Consider the following 24,121-nt stretch of genomic DNA (forward strand, 5'->3'; position numbering starts at 1 on the left):
GTCCATAAAAGTCTTAAGTGGACTATCATAAAATTAAATAAAAAAAAGAAACACACAAGGTTCTAATTTAATGAATAAACAATCTGGGGCCTAGAGTGTAAGGAAGAGGTCATGAAATTAAAAGGATGCAATTTCAAATCCCAAACTGCCAAGGTGCTACTGAGCTATCGTCCCCACACACTGCTTTCTGGGTGTCTTCATGGCTGCCCATTGCTACAACAAGAGGATGAGTTAAATATAGAGACCACATTTCATTGTGTGCACTGGCTGCTGTGCTGTAGCATATCACATGTGACAACTAATCACTCTCATCTTCCTTTTATTTTGGAAAGTCAATACAAAAAGTTGTAGCACAACAACTGATGGTGATTTTGGATTGAACATTCTAATCAGCATCCAGACCACATCATGAATCAGAAATTACTCTTGTTGGAATGGTAGGTGATCTTCAATAAAAATGACAATATCTGTTCTCTCAATACTTTATTTTACATTTAAAAGATTAAAGAGAGATTGATTGTATACTGTGTATTGAAATAGTGTTCATAAACACATACACAAGTATTGTAACATTACACAAGAATATTCAAAATAATATTTTTAAAAATTAATACTAATACTTAAATACTGTACAGATTATAAAAGAAAATAGTAAAATTTTCTGTACACCGATCAAGGACAAACAATACAACATCATGTAAGAAGCTTGAAAGTGGATATGTTGTGGTGTTGTGTGGTGTTGAGGCTCCAGGAGAGGTCGTCTGTGCACACCCAGGAACTTCAACAGCAGATCCATCGATGTGCAGTGGGGTGGGGACAGTCAGTTTCTTCTTGAAGTTGACAACCATCTCTTTGGTCTTGGTGACATTGAGAGTCAGGTTGGTGCTCCGGCACCAATCCACCAGATGTTTTAACTCCTCTCTGACTCATCGTTGTTGGTGATGAGCCCCACTACTGTTGTGTCTTCTGCGAACTTGATGATGTGGTTGGAACTGTACTGTGCAGCACAATCCTGTGTCAGCAGAGTGAACTGCAGTGGGATGAGCAGCATCCCTGTGGGGAACCTGTGCTCAGTCTGAGGACCTTGGAGATGTTATTTCCTATAGACACAGACTGAGGCCTGTCTGTTAGGAAGTCCAAGATCCAGCTACAGACTGGAGAGCTTATTCCCAGCAGGTCCAACTTCCTTACCAGCTTCTGAGGGATGACAGTATTGTAAGTGTCTTTTTTTGTCTAGTTGGGAGAGGGCTGCTCGAAGGGCAGTCGAGATTGCATCGTCTGTGGATCGGTTCGGCCGGTAGTCGTACTGAAGTGGGTCCAGATTCTGTGGGAGTTGGGTGTTCATGTGCTTCAGAACCAGCCTCTCCAAGCACTTCATGATGATGGTTGTGAGTGCTTTCGGCTGCTAATATTTGAGGCAGGACACAGTTGACTTCTTTGGTACTGGGATGATCTTGGTGGTTTTGAAGCATGTAGGTACCACAGCTGAACTCAGCGAGGTGTTGAAGATATCTGTGAAGATGTCTGCAAGCTGGTCAGCACACTGCCACAGCACACAACCAGGTATGTTGTCTGGTGCTGCTGCTTTCTGCAGCAGTCATCCTGATGTCTCCCGTGGAAAGACAGAGGACTGTGGTTTTTGTCGGGTGATGATGGTCTTCCAGGCGGTGACATCCTCAACACATTTGCTGATGTAGCTGGTGACTGAGGTTGTGTACTCCTCCAAATCCACCAAGTGGTCATAGGTGGCTGCATCTCTCAACGTCTCCCAGTCTGTGCAGTCAGAACAGTCCTGGGGCCACGTTCTCTCCGATGGCTGGTCTGAACTGCTGATGGGTCTGTAGGCTGGGGTGAGAATTATAGAAATGTGGTTTGATTGTACAAAGTGGGGATGGGGTGTAGCCTTGTATGCACGCCGGATGTATGTGTAAACAAGGTCTAGCATGTTGTCCCCTCGTGTTTGGCAGTACTGATTTGAGATTTGCATTGTTCAGTTCAGTTCAGAAGGTTTATTATCATTCCAGCCATACAGTATACAATGAAATGAAATATAGTTCCTCCAGGACCATGGTGCAACACAGAGCAGAACAGAGAGACATCACAATTGCAGGACATAAGTATACACGAGACAAACAAGTGCAACAATACAATTTGACCTGACTAGACTACGCATGACTAGAAAACACAGTGCAATTTTCCAAATATTCACAGTTTAATTTTAGACTGAGTGCAGTATCTGGGTTAGCAGCAAGGGTTGATTGTGCAAGATGCTGAGGTTGTTATTGTGCAAAATGCGGAAAAGAGTTAAATGTAAAATAAATTAACAATAAATAGAATTTTGTGTGTCAGGTTTGACGGGCCCGTTCAGGACTGCAGTTAAAAGGCGCTATGCAGCCACCCACCAGCGGTTGCGACATTCTTTGTGGATCTTGCAACTGTTCTGTACTGTTGTTTTTGAGTTCTGGCAATCGCCATATGCCTGCGAGTCTTGCTTTCGTTCTCCCTTTCTGTTTCCCCTGTTTTCAGCCATCGCACCGGTTTGATTTGTATTGTTAATAAATCATTGTTTGCATTATGTCCCTTCCCCCATCAGCTCGAGGACGTGACAGGGGGTAAATTTGACATCAGCAGAATTTGAAGTCGGAGTTATTGTGTACAGTTTTAGTTGAGGAGTCTAATGGCCTGAGGGAAGAAATTGTTCCCCATTCTGGCAGTGGATGTCTGTATGCTACGGAACCTTTTGCCAGATCTGTGGTGGGAGAAGAGAGTGTGTTAGGGGTGTGTGGGGTCATCCACAAGGCAGGTGGCTTTGCGGATGAAGCGTGTGTTGTAAATGTCTGCCACAGAGGGGAGAGAGACCCCGATGATCTTTTCAGCAGTCCTCACAATGCTCTGGAGGGACTTGTGATCTGAACCATTGCAGTTCCTGTACAAGGCTGTAATGCAGCCACAAGGAATGCTCTGTATAGTCCCTCTGAGGAATATGGTGAGGATTGGGGGTGGAAGGAGCCTCCGATGCTTAGCAGGGAGTGATCACGTTGTGCCATCTTGAATTCTCCTGAACGGAGAATGTCCAACATTCTTCATTCAAGTAGTAAAATTTGTCCAAAATTTTTCTCAATGTATTTCCAGAACCTCAGACAACTCAGACTGATGTTAAAGAAGAATATCACTGGATTTATTAGATGCTGTTACACTGTTGGGTTCATTCTCTCTTGTTGAGTTTGTAAAAACAATCTATATTTTTTTTCTGGAGGAGCACTAGTGGCCTACATGTAAGAAAAAAGTTCTTTACCACTTGTGACGATTATACTGGGAATTTATTTAATGTCTTAAAAAGGCCCTGTAAGAATATTTCAGGAAATCATGCACAACATAATGCCCAGAAATTGACTTCTGGTCTAGATCAATAAATTATCATGTTTCAGCCATAGAGGAACACATTTTAGCTGCAATATTGTAGTGGCAAAAACATTATGCTTCGACAAGATGAAACAATGAAAGACATGAGAGACTTTACAAGCGAGGGTGTTTATTGGATTAAGCTTGATGTCAAGATGTCTGGTGCACACATCAATTAATTTCATTCAACATCATGACATTAACAATAGGCAAATATGATGAAAATTTCTTCAGACTGAAACCATCCTTTTCCATGTTCATGTTTCTCCTGTTTCCTGTAACAAAGGTTGGACGTACGGAGCTTTAGTGCTGGTGTAGTGATGTTATCGCTTTAAATCAACACCAATATGCTTCATACAATTATTTCAGACACAGATTCTACATTGTGATTCAGAATGTGAAACAGGGTGGCTTTACTCACAGCATCCATATAGTTTGTTGATCCTAAGGATGTCAATGGAAGACAAGTCCACTCTCTGTCCAATGGGGACAGACGAGTCAGGAATTGGAGTGATAGTGTCCAGTCCATACTTAATAGTGAAGGCATCTCTGTAGAAGAAGATTTTACTACTTTAAATGATGTGTAAAGGATGAGTGTAGTGTTGCTTAATTAGAAAACTATAACATTACATTTAAAGTCTAGCTGATGGTAAATCTGATTGGTTGACTAGTTTGTCTTACTTTGCGTAGTGCATCACTGAACTGTAGTCATAGGGAGTATTCTGGTTGTTGGTGTTTTGTTTGTCGAAATTGTAGGCCATACCTATTAAAAAAGTGCAGAAGTGCTGAAACAGCCGTGTTTGAAAACCATGTCTTTACAGAACTGATATTAGATTATTGTGATGAAAAACCTGGCACGATGTTCGCATAGTTGATGGTCACGTGCTGGTCTCTGTCGCTCCTCGTGTGCTCATGGTAGAATCCTAGAGCGTGGTTGAGCTCATGCTGAATGACGCCGTTGTAAATGCAGCCGTTTGTGTTCAGAGAAACTGTCTGTTGGCCCCCTTGTCTTCCAAGAGAGGAGTAGCATCTGAGAGAAGATAGAAAGATCCAAAATAGATATTTCTGAGACTTGTCATGCAGACGAAGGCTGTTGAAGTCTGTGAGCTTATAGTTATTAATCATGATCACTGCTAAATTCACTCCAACTCACCCATTTTTGCTCTCAATGCTCAGGTAATCTGTCTGAGTTGTGCGAGGAACAAACCGAATGCAGGTTTTTGTGTGGAAGGTGTTCATGGCAGTGGCGATCATCTGCTGATCAGAGCTCGCTTGATGGTGTAAAAACAAAATTGTCATTATGATGCATGGTACAATGGTAACAATGCAAATCATTTGACTACTGACCAGATTGTCCCACTTACAGAAGGCAGAGCTCAATACATAAGGCACCGGAACCAGTCCATTGGTGGACTTTGTCCAGAAACAGTTGTTGGTTAAGCAGATCAAAGCATTCCTGGTTCTTGGTACAACCAGATCTCCTTCAATCAACCACTCACTAGATCCTAGAAAGAAACAAGAGACAAAAAGGTGCTGAAACCACATTTAAATCAGTATTAACAGGACATTAACTATTGTTGAAAAGACAAACCATTGTTGGCGGTTAGAATCCTAGTTGTGATATCCAGCGGTCTGCCAAGATCTTTTGAATCTCCTCATTATTCCATTCGTTCTATAAATAAAACCTAATAAGTTCTTTTCCATTTTCATATTAGAGTGTTTAGTTTGAGGAGTTAAGAGATTCTTACCAGAAGAGGAAGAGCATGGGAGACGCTGAGCAGCAGCACTAGAACAGAGACAACGGCTGTGTGGTCCATGCTGCTTCTGTGATGGAGATGATCAGGACTGGTCCCTCACCATGACTGGGTGTCTGTGTCTTGTCACAAAACAGCTTTTATACAAAACTTGTTCAGGTGTGTCTCAACAGGGATTACAGTTTCTGTTAGGGTCCTGTGTCCAAAGTAAGCTCTGAGAGGGTGGACCTCACCTCGCCTAAAAGTCCAACATTTCACAGCCAATGTGCTACTCTTAGCTGACCAACATAAAGAGCCATTTGTTTTAAATACAAAGATCCTCAAGATGATGGGGCTTAAGTGCTCAGGTAACATTCAGCTTTGTTTGATCTTTACAATATTTTTAATTGTTTGGTGGAAATGATGTGTTAGAAAATATCTATTGGTTTTATAAAAGTCTTGGGTCATCAAAGACAAGTCGAACTGTATAATGCTTCTGGCGATAATGTTTGTGTTTTACAGATGAAGCAATATTTTGTACAGTTGGAAAACAGAGGTGAAAATGAATGTTTCTGCATCAGTCTACAAAATAGAGTAAATCTATTTAAGTTTTTTTTATGTTGATAATAAGCATGAAGCCTGAAAGTCGTACATCCTATTAATTATGTAGAATTTAACAATGTTGATGCTTCAATCATACAACTTTAGCAAGACACTAGACAAAAACATGATTAATATGTGTGAGCTCTACTATCTGGACAGATATAGTTTTCAGGGATGCATTAATATGGGTGGTAATATGGGATATTATGCAACTTGTTAATTACTCCTTGAATGCAAATTATGTCCATAAAAGTCTTAAGTGGACTATCATAAAATTAAATAAAAAAAAGAAACACACAAGGTTCTAATTTAATGAATAAACAATCTGGGGCCTAGAGTGTAAGGAAGAGGTCATGAAATTAAAAGGATGCAATTTCAAATCCCAAACTGCCAAGGTGCTACTGAGCTATCGTCCCCACACACTGCTTTCTGGGTGTCTTCATGGCTGCCCATTGCTACAACAAGAGGATGAGTTAAATATAGAGACCACATTTCATTGTGTGCACTGGCTGCTGTGCTGTAGCATATCACATGTGACAACTAATCACTCTCATCTTCCTTTTATTTTGGAAAGTCAATACAAAAAGTTGTAGCACAACAACTGATGGTGATTTTGGATTGAACATTCTAATCAGCATCCAGACCACATCATGAATCAGAAATTACTCTTGTTGGAATGGTAGGTGATCTTCAATAAAAATGACAATATCTGTTCTCTCAATACTTTATTTTACATTTAAAAGATTAAAGAGAGATTGATTGTATACTGTGTATTGAAATAGTGTTCATAAACACATACACAAGTATTGTAACATTACACAAGAATATTCAAAATAATATTTTTAAAAATTAATACTAATACTTAAATACTGTACAGATTATAAAAGAAAATAGTAAAATTTTCTGTACACCGATCAAGGACAAACAATACAACATCATGTAAGAAGCTTGAAAGTGGATATGTTGTGGTGTTGTGTGGTGTTGAGGCTCCAGGAGAGGTCGTCTGTGCACACCCAGGAACTTCAACAGCAGATCCATCGATGTGCAGTGGGGTGGGGACAGTCAGTTTCTTCTTGAAGTTGACAACCATCTCTTTGGTCTTGGTGACATTGAGAGTCAGGTTGGTGCTCCGGCACCAATCCACCAGATGTTTTAACTCCTCTCTGACTCATCGTTGTTGGTGATGAGCCCCACTACTGTTGTGTCTTCTGCGAACTTGATGATGTGGTTGGAACTGTACTGTGCAGCACAATCCTGTGTCAGCAGAGTGAACTGCAGTGGGATGAGCAGCATCCCTGTGGGGAACCTGTGCTCAGTCTGAGGACCTTGGAGATGTTATTTCCTATAGACACAGACTGAGGCCTGTCTGTTAGGAAGTCCAAGATCCAGCTACAGACTGGAGAGCTTATTCCCAGCAGGTCCAACTTCCTTACCAGCTTCTGAGGGATGACAGTATTGTAAGTGTCTTTTTTTGTCTAGTTGGGAGAGGGCTGCTCGAAGGGCAGTCGAGATTGCATCGTCTGTGGATCGGTTCGGCCGGTAGTCGTACTGAAGTGGGTCCAGATTCTGTGGGAGTTGGGTGTTCATGTGCTTCAGAACCAGCCTCTCCAAGCACTTCATGATGATGGTTGTGAGTGCTTTCGGCTGCTAATATTTGAGGCAGGACACAGTTGACTTCTTTGGTACTGGGATGATCTTGGTGGTTTTGAAGCATGTAGGTACCACAGCTGAACTCAGCGAGGTGTTGAAGATATCTGTGAAGATGTCTGCAAGCTGGTCAGCACACTGCCACAGCACACAACCAGGTATGTTGTCTGGTGCTGCTGCTTTCTGCAGCAGTCATCCTGATGTCTCCCGTGGAAAGACAGAGGACTGTGGTTTTTGTCGGGTGATGATGGTCTTCCAGGCGGTGACATCCTCAACACATTTGCTGATGTAGCTGGTGACTGAGGTTGTGTACTCCTCCAAATCCACCAAGTGGTCATAGGTGGCTGCATCTCTCAACGTCTCCCAGTCTGTGCAGTCAGAACAGTCCTGGGGCCACGTTCTCTCCGATGGCTGGTCTGAACTGCTGATGGGTCTGTAGGCTGGGGTGAGAATTATAGAGATGTGGTTTGATTGTACAAAGTGGGGATGGGGTGTAGCCTTGTATGCACGCCGGATGTATGTGTAAACAAGGTCTAGCATGTTGTCCCCTCGTGTTTGGCAGTACTGATTTGAGATTTGCATTGTTCAGTTCAGTTCAGAAGGTTTATTATCATTCCAGCCATACAGTATACAATGAAATGAAATATAGTTCCTCCAGGACCATGGTGCAACACAGAGCAGAACAGAGAGACATCACAATTGCAGGACATAAGTATACACGAGACAAACAAGTGCAACAATACAATTTGACCTGACTAGACTACGCATGACTAGAAAACACAGTGCAATTTTCCAAATATTCACAGTTTAATTTTAGACTGAGTGCAGTATCTGGGTTAGCAGCAAGGGTTGATTGTGCAAGATGCTGAGGTTGTTATTGTGCAAAATGCGGAAAAGAGTTAAATGTAAAATAAATTAACAATAAATAGAATTTTGTGTGTCAGGTTTGACGGGCCCGTTCAGGACTGCAGTTAAAAGGCGCTATGCAGCCACCCACCAGCGGTTGCGACATTCTTTGTGGATCTTGCAACTGTTCTGTACTGTTGTTTTTGAGTTCTGGCAATCGCCATATGCCTGCGAGTCTTGCTTTCGTTCTCCCTTTCTGTTTCCCCTGTTTTCAGCCATCGCACCGGTTTGATTTGTATTGTTAATAAATCATTGTTTGCATTATGTCCCTTCCCCCATCAGCTCGAGGACGTGACAGGGGGTAAATTTGACATCAGCAGAATTTGAAGTCGGAGTTATTGTGTACAGTTTTAGTTGAGGAGTCTAATGGCCTGAGGGAAGAAATTGTTCCCCATTCTGGCAGTGGATGTCTGTATGCTACGGAACCTTTTGCCAGATCTGTGGTGGGAGAAGAGAGTGTGTTAGGGGTGTGTGGGGTCATCCACAAGGCAGGTGGCTTTGCGGATGAAGCGTGTGTTGTAAATGTCTGCCACAGAGGGGAGAGAGACCCCGATGATCTTTTCAGCAGTCCTCACAATGCTCTGGAGGGACTTGTGATCTGAACCATTGCAGTTCCTGTACAAGGCTGTAATGCAGCCACAAGGAATGCTCTGTATAGTCCCTCTGAGGAATATGGTGAGGATTGGGGGTGGAAGGAGCCTCCGATGCTTAGCAGGGAGTGATCACGTTGTGCCATCTTGAATTCTCCTGAACGGAGAATGTCCAACATTCTTCATTCAAGTAGTAAAATTTGTCCAAAATTTTTCTCAATGTATTTCCAGAACCTCAGACAACTCAGACTGATGTTAAAGAAGAATATCACTGGATTTATTAGATGCTGTTACACTGTTGGGTTCATTCTCTCTTGTTGAGTTTGTAAAAACAATCTATATTTTTTTTCTGGAGGAGCACTAGTGGCCTACATGTAAGAAAAAAGTTCTTTACCACTTGTGACGATTATACTGGGAATTTATTTAATGTCTTAAAAAGGCCCTGTAAGAATATTTCAGGAAATCATGCACAACATAATGCCCAGAAATTGACTTCTGGTCTAGATCAATAAATTATCATGTTTCAGCCATAGAGGAACACATTTTAGCTGCAATATTGTAGTGGCAAAAACATTATGCTTCGACAAGATGAAACAATGAAAGACATGAGAGACTTTACAAGCGAGGGTGTTTATTGGATTAAGCTTGATGTCAAGATGTCTGGTGCACACATCAATTAATTTCATTCAACATCATGACATTAACAATAGGCAAATATGATGAAAATTTCTTCAAACTGAAACCATCCTTTTCCATGTTCATGTTTCTCCTGTTTCCTGTAACAAAGGTTGGACGTACGGAGCTTTAGTGCTGGTGTAGTGATGTTATTGCTTTAAATCAACACCAATATGCTTCATACAATTATTTCAGACACAGATTCTACATTGTGATTCAGAATGTGAAACAGGGTGGCTTTACTCACAGCATCCATATAGTTTGTTGATCCTAAGGATGTCAATGGAAGACAAGTCCACTCTCTGTCCAATGGGGACAGACGAGTCAGGAATTGGAGTGATAGTGTCCAGTCCATACTTAATAGTGAAGGCATCTCTGTAGAAGAAGATTTTACTACTTTAAATGATGTGTAAAGGATGAGTGTAGTGTTGCTTAATTAGAAAACTATAACATTACATTTAAAGTCTAGCTGATGGTAAATCTGATTGGTTGACTAGTTTGTCTTACTTTGCGTAGTGCATCACTGAACTGTAGTCATAGGGAGTATTCTGGTTGTTGGTGTTTTGTTTGTCGAAATTGTAGGCCATACCTATTAAAAAAGTGCAGAAGTGCTGAAACAGCCGTGTTTGAAAACCATGTCTTTACAGAACTGATATTAGATTATTGTGATGAAAAACCTGGCACGATGTTCGCATAGTTGATGGTCACGTGCTGGTCTCTGTCGCTCCTCGTGTGCTCATGGTAGAATCCTAGAGCGTGGTTGAGCTCATGCTGAATGACGCCGTTGTAAATGCAGCCGTTTGTGTTCAGAGAAACTGTCTGTTGGCCCCCTTGTCTTCCAAGAGAGGAGTAGCATCTGAGAGAAGATAGAAAGATCCAAAATAGATATTTCTGAGACTTGTCATGCAGACGAAGGCTGTTGAAGTCTGTGAGCTTATAGTTATTAATCATGATCACTGCTAAATTCACTCCAACTCACCCATTTTTGCTCTCAATGCTCAGGTAATCTGTCTGAGTTGTGCGAGGAACAAACCGAATGCAGGTTTTTGTGTGGAAGGTGTTCATGGCAGTGGCGATCATCTGCTGATCAGAGCTCGCTTGATGGTGTAAAAACAAAATTGTCATTATGATGCATGGTACAATGGTAACAATGCAAATCATTTGACTACTGACCAGATTGTCCCACTTACAGAAGGCAGAGCTCAATACATAAGGCACCGGAACCAGTCCATTGGTGGACTTTGTCCAGAAACAGTTGTTGGTTAAGCAGATCAAAGCATTCCTGGTTCTTGGTACAACCAGATCTCCTTCAATCAACCACTCACTAGATCCTAGAAAGAAACAAGAGACAAAAAGGTGCTGAAACCACATTTAAATCAGTATTAACAGGACATTAACTATTGTTGAAAAGACAAACCATTGTTGGCGGTTAGAATCCTAGTTGTGATATCCAGCGGTCTGCCAAGATCTTTTTGAATCTCCTCATTATTCCATTCGTTCTATAAATAAAACCTAATAAGTTCTTTTCCATTTTCATATTAGAGTGTTTAGTTTGAGGAGTTAAGAGATTCTTACCAGAAGAGGAAGAGCATGGGAGACGCTGAGCAGCAGCACTAGAACAGAGACAACGGCTGTGTGGTCCATGCTGCTTCTGTGATGGAGATGATCAGGACTGGTCCCTCACCACGGCTGGGTGTCTGTGTCTTGTCACAAAACAGCTTTTATACAAAACTTGTTCAGGTGTGTCTCAACAGGGATTACAGTTTCTGTTAGGGTCCTGTGTCCAAAGTAAGCTCTGAGAGGGTGGACCTCACCTCGCCTAAAAGTCCAACATTTCACAGCCAATGTGCTACTCTTAGCTGACCAACATAAAGAGCCATTTGTTTTAAATACAAAGATCCTCAAGATGATGGGGCTTAAGTGCTCAGGTAACATTCAGCTTTGTTTGATCTTTACAATATTTTTAATTGTTTGGTGGAAATGATGTGTTAGAAAATATCTATTGGTTTTATAAAAAGTCTTAGGTCATCAAAGACAAGTCGAACTGTATAATGCTTCTGGCGATAATGTTTGTGTTTTACAGATGAAGCAATATTTTGTACAGTTGGAAAACAGAGGTGAAAATGAATGTTTCTGCATCAGTCTACAAAATAGAGTAAATCTATTTAAGTTTTTTTTTATGTTGATAATAAGCATGAAGCCTGAAAGTCGTACATCCTATTAATTATGTAGAATTTAACAATGTTGATGCTTCAATCATACAACTTTAGCAAGACACTAGACAAAAACATGATTAATATGTGTGAGCTCTACTATCTGGACAGATATAGTTTTCAGGGATGCATTAATATGGGTGGTAATATGGGATATTATGCAACTTGTTAATTACTCCTTGAATGCAAATTATGTCCATAAAAGTCTTAAGTGGACTATCATAAAATTAAATAAAAAAAAGAAACACACAAGGTTCTAATTTAATGAATAAACAATCTGGGGCCTAGAGTGTAAGGAAGAGGTCACGAAATTAAAAGGTTGCAATTTCAAATCCCAAACTGCCAAGGTGCTACTGAGCTATCGTCCCCACACACTGCTCTCTGGGTGTCTTCATGGCTGCCCATTGCTACAACAAGAGGATGAGTTAAATATAGAGACCACATTTCATTGTGTGCACTGGCTGCTGTGCTGTAGCATATCACATGTGACAACTAATCACTCTCATCTTCCTTTTATTTTGGAAAGTCAATACAAAAAGTTGTAGCACAACAACTGATGGTGATTTTGGATTGAACATTCTAATCAGCATCCAGACCACATCATGAATCAGAAATTACTCTTGTTGGAATGGTAGGTGATCTTCAATAAAAATGACAATATCTGTTCTCTCAATACTTTATTTTACATTTAAAAGATTCAAGAGAGATTGATTGTATACTGTGTATTGAAATAGTGTTCATACACACATACACAAGTATTGTAACATTACACAAGAATATTCAAAATAATATTTTTAAAAATTAATACTAATACTTAAATACTGTACAGATTATAAAAGAAAATAGTCAAATTTTCTGTACACCGATCAAGGACAAACAATACAACATCATGTAAGAAGCTTGAAAGTGGATATGTTGTGGTGTTGTGTGGTGTTGAGGCTCCAGGAGAGGTCGTCTGTGCACACCCAGGAACTTCAACAGCAGGTCCATCGATGTGCAGTGGTGTGGGGACAGTCAGTTTCTTCTTGAAGTTGACAACCATCTCTTTGGTCTTGGTGACATTGAGAGTCAGGTTGGTGCTCCGGCACCAATCCACCAGATGTTTTATCTCCTCTCTGACTCATCGTTGTTGGTGATGAGCCCCACTACTGTTGTGTCTTCTGCGAACTTGATGATGTGGTTGGAACTGTACTGTGCAGCACAATCCTGTGTCAGCAGAGTGAACTGCAGTGGGATGAGCAGCATCCCTGTGGGGAACCTGTGCTCAGTCTGAGGACCTTGGAGATGTTATTTCCTATAGACACAGACTGAGGCCTGTCTGTTAGGAAGTCCAAGATCCAGCTACAGACTGGAGAGCTTATTCCCAGCAGGTCCAACTTCCTTACCAGCTTCTGAGGGATGACAGTATTGTAAGTGTCTTTTTTTGTCTAGTTGGGAGAGGGCTGCTCGAAGGGCAGTCGAGATTGCATCGTCTGTGGATCGGTTCGGCCGGTAGTCGTACTGAAGTGGGTCCAGATTCTGTGGGAGTTGGGTGTTCATGTGCTTCAGAACCAGCCTCTCCAAGCACTTCATGATGATGGTTGTGAGTGCTTTCGGCTGCTAATATTTGAGGCAGGACACAGTTGACTTCTTTGGTACTGGGATGATCTTGGTGGTTTTGAAGCATGTAGGTACCACAGCTGAACTCAGCGAGGTGTTGAAGATATCTGTGAAGATGTCTGCAAGCTGGTCAGCACACTGCCACAGCACACAACCAGGTATGTTGTCTGGTGCTGCTGCTTTCTGCAGCAGTCATCCTGATGTCTCCCGTGGAAAGACAGAGGACTGTGGTTTTTGTCGGGTGATGATGGTCTTCCAGGCGGTGACATCCTCAACACATTTGCTGATGTAGCTGGTGACTGAGGTTGTGTACTCCTCCAAATCCACCAAGTGGTCATAGGTGGCTGCATCTCTCAACAGTCTCCCAGTCTGTGCAGTCAGAACAGTCCTAGGGGCCACGTTCTCTCCGATGGCTGGTCTGAACTGCTGATGGGTCTGTAGGCTGGGGTGAGAATTATAGAGATGTGGTTTGATTGTACAAAGTGGGGATGGGGTGTAGCCTTGTATGCACGCTGGATGTATGTGTAAACAAGGTCTAGCATGTTGTCCCCTCGTGTTTGGCAGTACTGATTTGAGATTGCATTGTTCAGTTCAGTTCAGAAGGTTTATTATCATTCCAGCCATACAGTATACAATGAAATGAAATATCGTTCCTCCAGGACCATGGTGCAACACAGAGCAGAACAGAGAGACATCACAATTGCAGGACATAAGTATACACGAGACAAACAAGTGCAACAATACAATTTGACCTGACTAGACTACGCATGACTAGAAAACACAGTGCAATTTTCCAAATATTCACAGTTTAATTTTAGACTGAGTGCAGTATCTGGGTTAGCAGCAAGGGTTGATTGTGCAAGATGCTGAGGTTGTTATTGTGCAAAATGCGGAAAAGAGTTAAATGTAAAATAAATTAACAATAAATAGAATTTTGTGTGTCAGGTTTGACGGGCCCGTTCAGGACTGCAGTTAAAAGGCGCTATGCAGCCACCCACCAGCGGCTGCGACATTCTTTGTGGATCTTGCAACTGTTCTGTACTGTTGTTTTTGAGTTCTGGCAATCGCCATATGCCTGCGAGTCTTGTTTTCGTTCTCCCTTTCTGTTTCCCCTGTTTTCAGCCATAGCACCGGTTTGATTTGTATTGTTAATAAATCATTGTTTGCATTATGTCCCTTCCCCCATCAGCTCGAGGACGTGACAGGGGGTAAATTTGACATCAGCAGAATTTGAAGTCGGAGTTATTGTGTACAGTTTTAGTTGAGGAGTCTAATGGCCTGAGGGAAGAAACTGTTCCCCATTCTGGCAGTGGATGTCTGTATGCTACGGAACCTTTTGCCAGATCTGTGGTGGGAGAAGAGAGTGTGTTAGGGGTGTGTGGGGTCATCCACAAGGCAGGTGGCTTTGCGGATGAAGCGTGTGTTGTAAATGTCTGCCACAGAGGGGAGAGAGACCCCGATGATCTTTTCAGCAGTCCTCACAATGCTCTGGAGGGACTTGTGATCTGAACCATTGCAATTCCTGTACAAGGCTGTAATGCAGCCACAAGGAATGCTCTGTATAGTCCCTCTGAGGAATATGGTGAGGATTGGGGGTGGAAGGAGCCTCCGATGCTTAGCAGGGAGTGATCACGTTGTGCCATCTTGAATTCTCCTGAATGGAGAATGTCCAACATTCTTCATTCAAGTAGTAAAATTTGTCCAAAATTTTTCTCAATGTATTTCCAGAACCTCAGACAACTCAGACTGATGTTAAAGAAGAATATCACTGGATTTATTAGATGCTGTTACACTGTTGGGTTCATTCTCTCTTGTTGAGTTTGTAAAAACAATCTATATTTTTTTTCTGGAGGAGCACTAGTGGCCTACATGTAAGAAAAAAGTTCTTTACCACTTGTGACGATTATACTGGGAATTTATTTAATGTCTTAAAAAGGCCCTGTAAGAATATTTCAGGAAATCATGCACAACATAATGCCCAGAAATTGACTCCTGGTCTAGATCAATAAATTATCATGTTTCAGCCATAGAGGAACACATTTTAGCTGCAATATTGTAGTGGCAAAAACATTATGCTTCGACAAGATGAAACAATGAAAGACATGAGAGACTTTACAAGCGAGGGTGTTTATTGGATTAAGCTTGATGTCAAGATGTCTGGTGCACACATCAATTAATTTCATTCAACATCATGACATTAACAATAAGCAAATATGATGAAAATTTCTTCAGACTGAAACCATCCTTTTCCATGTTCATGTTTCTCCTGTTTCCTGTAACAAAGGTTGGACGTACGGAGCTTTAGTGCTGGTGTAGTGATGTTATCGCTTTAAATCAACACCAATATGCTTCATACAATTATTTCAGACACAGATTCTACATTGTGATTCAGAATGTGAAACAGGGTGGCTTTACTCACAGCATCCATATAGTTTGTTGATCCTAAGGATGTCAATGGAAGACAAGTCCACTCTCTGTCCAATGGGGACAGACGAGTCAGGAATTGGAGTGATAGTGTCCAGTCCATACTTAATAGTGAAGGCATCTCTGTAGAAGAAGATTTTACTACTTTAAATGATGTGTAAAGGATGAGTGTAGTGTTGCTTAATTAGAAAACTATAACATTACATTTAAAGTCTAGCTGATGGTAAATCTGATTGGTTGACTAGTTTGTCTTACTTTGCGTAGTGCATCACTGAACTGTAGTCATAGGGAGTATTCTGGTTGTTGGTGTTTTGTTTGTCGAAATTGTAGGCCATACCTATTAAAAAAGTGCAGAAGTGCTGAAACAGCCGTGTTTGAAAACCATGTCTTTACAGAACTGATATTAGATTATTGTGATGAAAAACCTGGCACGATGTTCGCATAGTTGATGGTCACGTGCTGGTCTCTGTCGCTCCTCGTGTGCTCATGGTAGAATCCTAGAGCGTGGTTGAGCTCATGCTGAATGACGCCGTTGTAAATACAGCCGTTTGTGTTCAGAGAAACTGTCTGTTGGCCCCCTTGTCTTCCAAGAGAAGAGTAGCATCTGAGAGAAGATAGAAAGATCCAAAATAGATATTTCTGAGACTTGTCATGCAGACGAAGGATGTTGAAGTCTGTGAGCTTATAGTTATTAATCATGATCACTGCTAAATTCATTCCAACTCACCCATTTTTGCTCTCAATGCTCAGGTAATCTGTCTGAGTTGTGCGAGGAACAAACCGAATGCAGGTTTTTGTGTGGAAGGTGTTCATGGCAGTGGCGATCATCTGCTGATCAGAGCTTGCTTGATGGTGTAAAAACAAAATTGTCATTATGATGCATGGTACAATGGTAACAATGCAAATCATTTGACTACTGACCAGATTGTCCCACTTACAGAAGGCAGAGCTCAATACATAAGGCACCGGAACCAGTCCATTGGTGGACTTTGTCCAGAAACAGTTGTTGGTTAAGCAGATCAAAGCATTCCTGGTTCTTGGTACAACCAGATCTCCTTCAATCAACCACTCACTAGATCCTAGAAAGAAACAAGAGACAAAAAGGTGCTGAAACCACATTTAAATCAGTATTAACAGGACATTAACTATTGTTGAAAAGACAAACCATTGTTGGCGGTTAGAATCCTAGTTGTGATATCCAGCGGTCTGCCAAGATCTTTTTGAATCTCCTCATTATTCCATTCGTTCTATAAATAAAACCTAATAAGTTCTTTTCCATTTTCATATTAGAGTGTTTAGTTTGAGGAGTTAAGAGATTCTAACCAGAAGAGGAAGAGCATGGGAGACGCTGAGCAGCAGCACTAGAACAGAGACAACGGCTGTGTGGTCCATGTTGCTTCTGTGATGGAGATGATCAGGACTGGTCCCTCACCACGGCTGGGTGTCTGTGTCTTGTCACAAAACAGCTTTTATACAAAACTTGTTCAGGTGTGTCTCAACAGGGATTACAGTTTCTGTTAGGGTCCTGTGTCCAAAGTAAGCTCTGAGAGGGTGGACCTCACCTCGCCTAAAAGTCCAACATTTCACAGCCAATGTGCTACTCTTAGCTGACCAACATAAAGAGCCATTTGTTTTAAATACAAAGATCCTCAAGATGATGGGGCTTAAGTGCTCAGGTAACATTCAGCTTTGTTTGATCTTTACAATATTTTAAATTGTTTGGTGGAAATGATGTGTTAGAAAATATCTATTGGTTTTAAAAAAAAGTCTTAAGTCATCAAAGACAAGTCGAACTGTATAATGCTTCTGGCGATAATGTTTGTGTTTTACAGATGAAGCAATATTTTGTACAGTTGGAAAACAGAGGTGAAAATGAATGTTTCTGCATCAGTCTACAAAATAGAGTAAATCTATTTAAGTTTTTTTTATGTTGATAATAAGCATGAAGCCTGAAAGTCGTACATCCTATTAATTATGTAGAATTTAACAATGTTGATGCTTCAATCATACAACTTTAGCAAGACACTAGACAAAAACATGATTAATATGTGTGAGCTCTACTATCTGGACAGATATAGTTTTCAGGGATGCATTAATATGGGTGGTAATATGGGATATTATGCAACTTGTTAATTACTCCTTGAATGCAAATTATGTCCATAAAAGTCTTAAGTGGACTATCATAAAATTAAATAAAAAAAAGAAACACACAAGGTTCTAATTTAATGAATAAACAATCTGGGGCCTAGAGTGTAAGGAAGAGGTCACGAAATTAAAAGGTTGCAATTTCAAATCCCAAACTGCCAAGGTGCTACTGAGCACAGTATCGTCCCCACACACTGCTCTCTGGGTGTCTTCATGGCTGCCCATTGCTACAACAAGAGGATGAGTTAAATATAGAGACCACATTTCATTGTGTGCACTGGCTGCTGTGCTGTAGCATATCACATGTGACAACTAATCACTCTCATCTTCCTTTTATTTTGGAAAGTCAATACAAAAAGTTGTAGCACAACAACTGATGGTGATTTTGGATTGAACATTCTAATCAGCATCCAGACCACATCATGAATCAGAAATTACTCTTGTTGGAATGGTAGGTGATCTTCAATAAAAATGACAATATCTGTTCTCTCAATACTTTATTTTACATTTAAAAGATTCAAGAGAGATTGATTGTATACTGTGTATTGAAATAGTGTTCATACACACATACACAAGTATTGTAACATTACACAAGAATATTCAAAATAATATTTTTAAAAATTAATACTAATACTTAAATACTGTACAGATTATAAAAGAAAATAGTCAAATTTTCTGTACACCGATCAAGGACAAACAATACAACATCATGTAAGAAGCTTGAAAGTGGATATGTTGTGGTGTTGTGTGGTGTTGAGGCTCCAGGAGAGGTCGTCTGTGCACACCCAGGAACTTCAACAGCAGATCCATCGATGTGCAGTGGTGTGGGGACAGTCAGTTTCTTCTTGAAGTTGACAACCATCTCTTTGGTCTTGGTGACATTGAGAGTCAGGTTGGTGCTCTGGCACCAATCCACCAGATGTTTTATCTCCTCTCTGACTCATCGTTGTTGGTGATGAGCCCCACTACTGTTGTGTCTTCTGCGAACTTGATGATGTGGTTGGAACTGTACTGTGCAGCACAATCCTGTGTCAGCAGAGTGAACTGCAGTGGGATGAGCAGCATCCCTGTGGGGAACCTGTGCTCAGTCTGAGGACGTTGGAGATGTTATTTCCTATAGACACAGACTGAGGTCTGTCTGTTAGGAAGTCCAAGATCCAGCTACAGACTGGAGAGCTTATTCCCAGCAGGTCCAACTTCCTTACCAGCTTCTGAGGGATGACAGTATTGAAAGTGTCTTTTTTTGTCTAGTTGGGAGAGGGCTGCTCGAAGGGCAGTCGAGATTGCATCGTCTGTGGATCGGTTCGGCCGGTAGTCGTACTGAAGTGGGTCCAGATTCTGTGGGAGTTGGGTGTTCATGTGCCTCAGAACCAGCCTCTCCAAGCACTTCATGATGATGGTTGTGAGTGCTTTCGGCTGCTAATATTTGAGGCAGGACACAGTTGACTTCTTTGGTACTGGGATGATCTTGGTGGTTTTGAAGCATGTAGGTACCACAGCTGAACTCAGCGAGGTGTTGAAGATATCTGTGAAGATGTCTGCAAGCTGGTCAGCACACTGCCACAGCACACAACCAGGTATGTTGTCTGGTGCTGCTGCTTTCTGCAGTAGTCATCCTGATGTCTCCCGTGGAAAGACAGAGGACAGTGGTTTTTGTCGGGTGATGATGGTCTTCCAGACGGTGACATCCTCAACACATTTGCTGATGTAGCTGGTGACTGAGGTTGTGTACTCCTCCAAATCCACCAAGTGGTCATAGGTGGCTGCATCTCTCAACATCTCCCAGTCTGTGCAGTCAGAACAGTCCTGGGGCCACGTTCTCTCCGATGGCTGGTCTGAACTGATGATGGGTCTGTAGGCTGGGGTGAGAAGTATAAAGATGTGGTTTAATTGTACAAAGTGGGGGTGGGGTGTAGCCTTGTATACACGCTGGATGTATGTGTAAACAAGGTCTAGCATGTTGTCCCCTCGTGTTTGGCAGTACTGATTTGAGATTTGCATTGTTCAGTTCAGTTCAGAAGGTTTATTATCATTCCAGCCATACAGTATACAATGAAATGAAATATCGTTCCTCCAGGACCATGGTGCAACACAGAGCAGAAAAGAGAGACATCACAACTGCAGGACATAAGTATACACGAGACAAACAAGTGCAACAATACAATTTGACATGACTAGACTACGCATGACTAGACAACACAGTGCAATTTTCCAAATATTCACGTTTCATTATAGACTGAGTGCAGAATCTGGGTTAGCAGCAAGGGTTAATTGTGCAAGATGCTGAGGTTGTTATTTACATCTGCAAAATGCGGAAAAGAGTTAAATGTAAAAAAAAAAAAAAAAATAGTATTTTGTGTGTCAGGTTTGACGGGCCCAATCAGGACTGCAGTTAAAAGGCGCTATGCAGCCACCCACCAGCGGCTGCAACATTTTTTGTGGACCTTGCAACTGTTCTGTACTGTTGTTTTTGAGTTCTGGCAATCGCCACATGCCTACTAGTCTGTTTTCGTTCTCCTTTTCTGTTTCCTCTGTTTTCAGCCATCGCACCGGTTTGATTTGTATTGTTAATAAATCATTGTTTGCATTATGTCCCGCCTGTGCGCTTCCTTCCCCCATCAGCTCGAGGACGTGACAGGGGGTAAATTTGACATCAGCAGAATTTGAAGTCGGAGTTATTGTGTACAGTTTTAGTTGAGGAGTCTAATGGCCTGAGGGAAGAAACTGTTCCCCATTCTGGCAGTGGATGTCTGTATGCTACGGAACCTTTTGCCAGATCTGTGGTGGGAGAAGAGAGTGTGTTAGGGGTGTGTGGGGTCATCCACAAGGCAGGTGGCTTTGCGGATGAAGCGTGTGTTGTAAATGTCTGCCACAGAGGGGAGAGAGACCCCGATGATCTTTTCAGCAGTCCTCACAATGCTCTGGAGGGACTTGTGATCTGAACCATTGCAGTTCCCGTACAAGGCTGTGATGCAGCCACAGAGAATGCTCTGTATAGACCCTCTGTAGAATATGGTGAGGATTGGGGGTGGGATGACCTCCGATGCTTAGCGGGGAGTGATTACGTTGTGCCATCTTGAATTCTCCTGAATGGAGAATGTCCAACATTCTTCATTCAAGTAGTAAAATTTGTGCAAAATGGTGCACCTCAATATATTTCCAGAACCTCAGACAACTCACACTGATGTTAAAGAAGAATATCACTGGATTTATTAGATGCTGTTACACTGTTGGGTTCATTCTCTCTTGTTGAGTTTGTAAAAACAATCTATATTTTTTTCTGGAGGAGCACTAGTGGCCTACATGTAAGAAAAAAGTTCTTTGCCACTTGTGATGATTATACTGGGAATTTATTTAATGTCTTAAAAAGGCCCTGTAAGAATATTTCAGGAAATCATGCACAACATAATGCCCAGAAATTGACTTCTGGTCTAGATCAATAAATTATCATGTTTCAGCCATAGAGGAACACATTTCAGCTGCAATATTGTAGTGGCAAAAACATTATGCTTCAACAAGATGAAACAATGAAAGACATGAGAGACTTTACAAGCGAGGGTGTTTATTGGATTAAACTTGATGTCAAGATGTTTGGTGCTCACATCAAAATCATTAAAACGACCTTCATTTCATTTCATCCGACATCATGACATTAACAATAGGCAAATATGATGAAAATTTCTTCAGACTGAAACCATCCTTTTCCATGTTCATGTTTCTCCTGTTTCCTGTAACAAAGGTTGGACGTACGGAGCTTTAGTGCTGGTGTAGTGATGTTATCTCTTTAAATCAACACCAATATGCTTCACACATTTATTTCAGACACAGATTCTACATTGTGATTCAGAATGTGAAACAGGGTGGCTTTACTCACAGCATCCATACAGTTTGTTGATCCTAAGGATGTCAATGGAAGACAAGTCCACTCTCTGTCCAATGGGGACAGATGAGTCAGGAATTGGAGTGATAGTGTCCAGTCCATACTTAATAGTGAAGGCATCTCTGTAGAAGAAGATTTTACTACTTGAAATGATGTGTAAAGGATGAGTGTAGTGTTGCTTAATTAGAAAACTATAACATTACATTTAAAGTCTAGCTGATGGTAAATCTGATTGGTTGACTAGTTTGTCTTACTTTGCGTAGTGCATCACTGAACTGTAGTCATAGGGAGTATTCTGGTTGTTGGTGTTTTGTTTGTCGAAATTGTAGGCCATACCTATTAAAAAAGTGCAGAAGTGCTGAAACAGCCGTGTTTGAAAACCATGTCTTTTACAGAACTGATATTAGATTATTGTGATGAAAAACCTGGCACGATGTTCGCATAGTTGATGGTCACGTGCTGGTCTCTGTCGCTCCTCGTGTGCTCATGGTAGAATCCTAGAGCGTGGTTGAGCTCATGCTGAATGACGCCGTTGTAAATACAGCCGTTTGTGTTCAGAGAAACTGTCTGTTGGCCCCCTTGTCTTCCAAGAGAAGAGTAGCACCTGAGAGAAGATAGAAAGATCCAAAATAGATATTTCTGAGACTTGTCATGCAGACGAAGGCTGTTGAAGTCTGTGAGCATATTCTGTAGTTATTAATCATGATCACTGCTAAATTCACTCCAACTCACCCATTTTTGCTCTCAATGCTCAGGTAATCTGTCTGAGTTGTGCGAGGAACAAACCGAATGCAGGTTTTTGTGTGGAAGGTGTTCATGGCAGTGGCGATCATCTGCTGATCAGAGCTCGCTTGATGATGTAAAAATGAAATTGTCATTATAATGCATGTACAATGGCAACAATGTAAAACAATTGAATTTTGACCAGATAGTCCCACTTACAGAAGGCAGAACTCAATACATAAGGCACCGGAACCAGTCCATTGGTGGACTTCGTCCAGAAACAGTTGTTGGTTAAGCAGATCAAAGCATTCCTGGTTCTTGGTACAACCAGATCTCCTTCAATCAACCACTCACTAGATCCTAGAAAGTAACAAGAGACATAAAGGTGCTGAAACCACATTTAAATCAGTATTAACAGGACATTAACTATTGTTGAAAAGACAAACCATTGTTGGCAATTAGAATCCTAGTTGTGATATCCAGCGGTCTGCCAAGATCTTTTTGAATCTCCTCATTATTCCATTCATTCTATAAATAAAACGTAATAAGTTCTTTTTTAATTTCATATTAGAGTGTTTAGTTTGAGGAGTTAAAGAGATTCGTACCAGAAGAGGAAGAGCATGGGAGACGCTGAGTAGCAGCACTAGAACAGAGACAACGGCTGTGTGGTCCATGTTGCTTCTGTGATGGAGATGATCAGGACTGGTCCCTCACCACGGCTGGGTGTCTGTGTCTTGTCACACAACAGCTTTTATACAAGACTTCTTCAGGTGTGTCTCAACAGGGATTACAGTTTCTGTCAGGGTCCTGTGTCCAAAGTAAGCTCTGAGAGGGTGGACCTCACCTCGCCTAAAAGTCCAACATTTCACAGCCAATGTGCTACTCTTAGCTGACCAACATAAAGAGCCATTTGTTTTCAATACACAGATCCTCAAGATGATGGGCTTAAGTGCTCAGGTAACATTCAGCTTTGTTTGATCTTTACAATATTTTAAATTGTCTGGTGGAAATGATGTGTTAGAAAATAGGAGGGGTAATGGCTGGTATGCAACTGAAAAATCAGAGAAAGAGTGGTAAAAAAAGAATTGCCAGTCCCCTTCATGCCGTTCCACCTCTCCAGGAGCGCCAGGCTGGGTTCCAGTGATGTAGGAAGCAGAAAACCACTTCATGTAAACGCTGCAGCATTAACCTCCTGCGACAGGCACTGGATTTTCAGTGGGCTGTCATTCTGTCACATGCGCACAGGCAGCAGAGGAGAAGAGCATGTGTTGGCGGAGATATAGTACAGGCCAAAAGTTTGGTCACACCTTCTCATTCATTGAGTTTTCTTTATTTTTAGATTCTCACTGAAGGCATCAAAACTATGAATGAACACATGTGGAGTTATGTACTTAACAAAAGTGGAGACCTGGACTCCCCAGTCACCGGACCTGAACCCAATCGAGATGGTTTGGGGTGAGCTGGACCACAGAGTGAAGGCAAAGGGGCCAACAAGTGCTAAACACCTCTGGGAACTCCTTCAAGACTGTTGGAAAACCATTTCAGGTGACGACCTCTTGAAGCTCATCGAGAGAATGCCAA

General features: G+C 41.5%; 3 protein-coding genes and 1 pseudogene across 10 annotated transcripts; all 4 read right to left on the reverse strand.

Moving 5' to 3' along the window:
- Nucleotides 1–3,815: 3,815 nt before the first annotated feature.
- On the reverse strand, nucleotides 3,816–5,219 carry LOC114766534 (high choriolytic enzyme 1-like; annotated as a pseudogene).
- A 4,576-nt stretch (nucleotides 5,220–9,795) lies between these two features.
- LOC114766529 (high choriolytic enzyme 1-like) lies at nucleotides 9,796–11,200 on the reverse strand. Its single transcript, XM_028957336.1, has 7 exons — nucleotides 11,132–11,200; nucleotides 10,974–11,055; nucleotides 10,747–10,887; nucleotides 10,536–10,653; nucleotides 10,234–10,412; nucleotides 10,064–10,145; nucleotides 9,796–9,931 (listed from the first exon to the last, which is right to left on the reverse strand). The coding sequence occupies exons 1-7, from the start codon at nucleotides 11,198–11,200 to the stop codon at nucleotides 9,796–9,798; spliced, it is 807 nt and encodes a 268-aa protein (XP_028813169.1).
- Nucleotides 11,201–15,779: 4,579 nt separating this feature from the next.
- On the reverse strand, nucleotides 15,780–17,184 carry LOC114766533 (high choriolytic enzyme 1-like). 4 transcript variants are annotated; one of them, XM_028957349.1, is made up of 7 exons: nucleotides 17,131–17,184; nucleotides 16,958–17,018; nucleotides 16,731–16,871; nucleotides 16,520–16,637; nucleotides 16,218–16,396; nucleotides 16,048–16,129; nucleotides 15,780–15,915 (listed from the first exon to the last, which is right to left on the reverse strand). In XM_028957349.1, exons 1-7 carry the CDS (start codon nucleotides 17,182–17,184, stop codon nucleotides 15,780–15,782), a joined length of 771 nt encoding a protein of 256 aa, XP_028813182.1. The 4 variants fall into 4 exon arrangements, with proteins under 4 accessions (XP_028813182.1, XP_028813181.1, XP_028813180.1 ...); XM_028957348.1 differs by having other exon boundaries at nucleotides 17,116–17,184; XM_028957347.1 differs by having other exon boundaries at nucleotides 16,958–17,021; nucleotides 17,116–17,184.
- Nucleotides 17,185–21,803: 4,619 nt separating this feature from the next.
- LOC114766542 (high choriolytic enzyme 1-like) lies at nucleotides 21,804–23,214 on the reverse strand. Of its 5 annotated transcripts, none has more exons than XM_028957366.1 (7): nucleotides 23,161–23,214; nucleotides 22,987–23,047; nucleotides 22,760–22,900; nucleotides 22,550–22,667; nucleotides 22,243–22,421; nucleotides 22,072–22,153; nucleotides 21,804–21,939 (listed from the first exon to the last, which is right to left on the reverse strand). In XM_028957366.1, the coding sequence occupies exons 1-7, from the start codon at nucleotides 23,212–23,214 to the stop codon at nucleotides 21,804–21,806; spliced, it is 771 nt and encodes a 256-aa protein (XP_028813199.1). The 5 variants fall into 5 exon arrangements, with proteins under 5 accessions (XP_028813199.1, XP_028813198.1, XP_028813197.1 ...); XM_028957365.1 differs by having other exon boundaries at nucleotides 23,146–23,214; XM_028957364.1 differs by having other exon boundaries at nucleotides 22,987–23,050; nucleotides 23,146–23,214.
- Nucleotides 23,215–24,121: the final 907 nt, after the last annotated feature.

The sequence above is a fragment of the Denticeps clupeoides genome, chromosome 17, assembly GCF_900700375.1.
Source record: "Denticeps clupeoides chromosome 17, fDenClu1.1, whole genome shotgun sequence".
In the NCBI taxonomy this organism is placed as follows: domain Eukaryota; kingdom Metazoa; phylum Chordata; class Actinopteri; order Clupeiformes; family Denticipitidae; genus Denticeps; species Denticeps clupeoides.

Coding starts and splice junctions, on each gene's coding strand:
- LOC114766533 (XM_028957346.1), bottom strand. CDS start 17,184: ATGGACCACACAGCCGTTGTCTCTGTTCTAGTGCTGCTGCTCAGCGTC. Junction 17,040..17,115: donor CCCATGCTCTTCCTCTTCTG/GTTAGAATCTCT, acceptor TTTTATTTATAG/AACGAATGGAATAATGAGGA. Junction 16,872..16,957: donor GATTCTAACCGCCAACAATG/GTTTGTCTTTTC, acceptor GTTTCTTTCTAG/GATCTAGTGAGTGGTTGATT.
- LOC114766542 (XM_028957362.1), bottom strand. CDS start 23,214: ATGGACCACACAGCCGTTGTCTCTGTTCTAGTGCTGCTACTCAGCGTC. Junction 22,668..22,759: donor TGTATTGAGTTCTGCCTTCT/GTAAGTGGGACT, acceptor TACATCATCAAG/CGAGCTCTGATCAGCAGATG. Junction 21,940..22,071: donor TCAGTGATGCACTACGCAAA/GTAAGACAAACT, acceptor CTTCTTCTACAG/AGATGCCTTCACTATTAAGT.
- LOC114766529 (XM_028957336.1), bottom strand. CDS start 11,200: ATGGACCACACAGCCGTTGTCTCTGTTCTAGTGCTGCTGCTCAGCGTC. Junction 10,888..10,973: donor GATTCTAACCGCCAACAATG/GTTTGTCTTTTC, acceptor GTTTCTTTCTAG/GATCTAGTGAGTGGTTGATT. Junction 10,654..10,746: donor TGTATTGAGCTCTGCCTTCT/GTAAGTGGGACA, acceptor TACACCATCAAG/CGAGCTCTGATCAGCAGATG.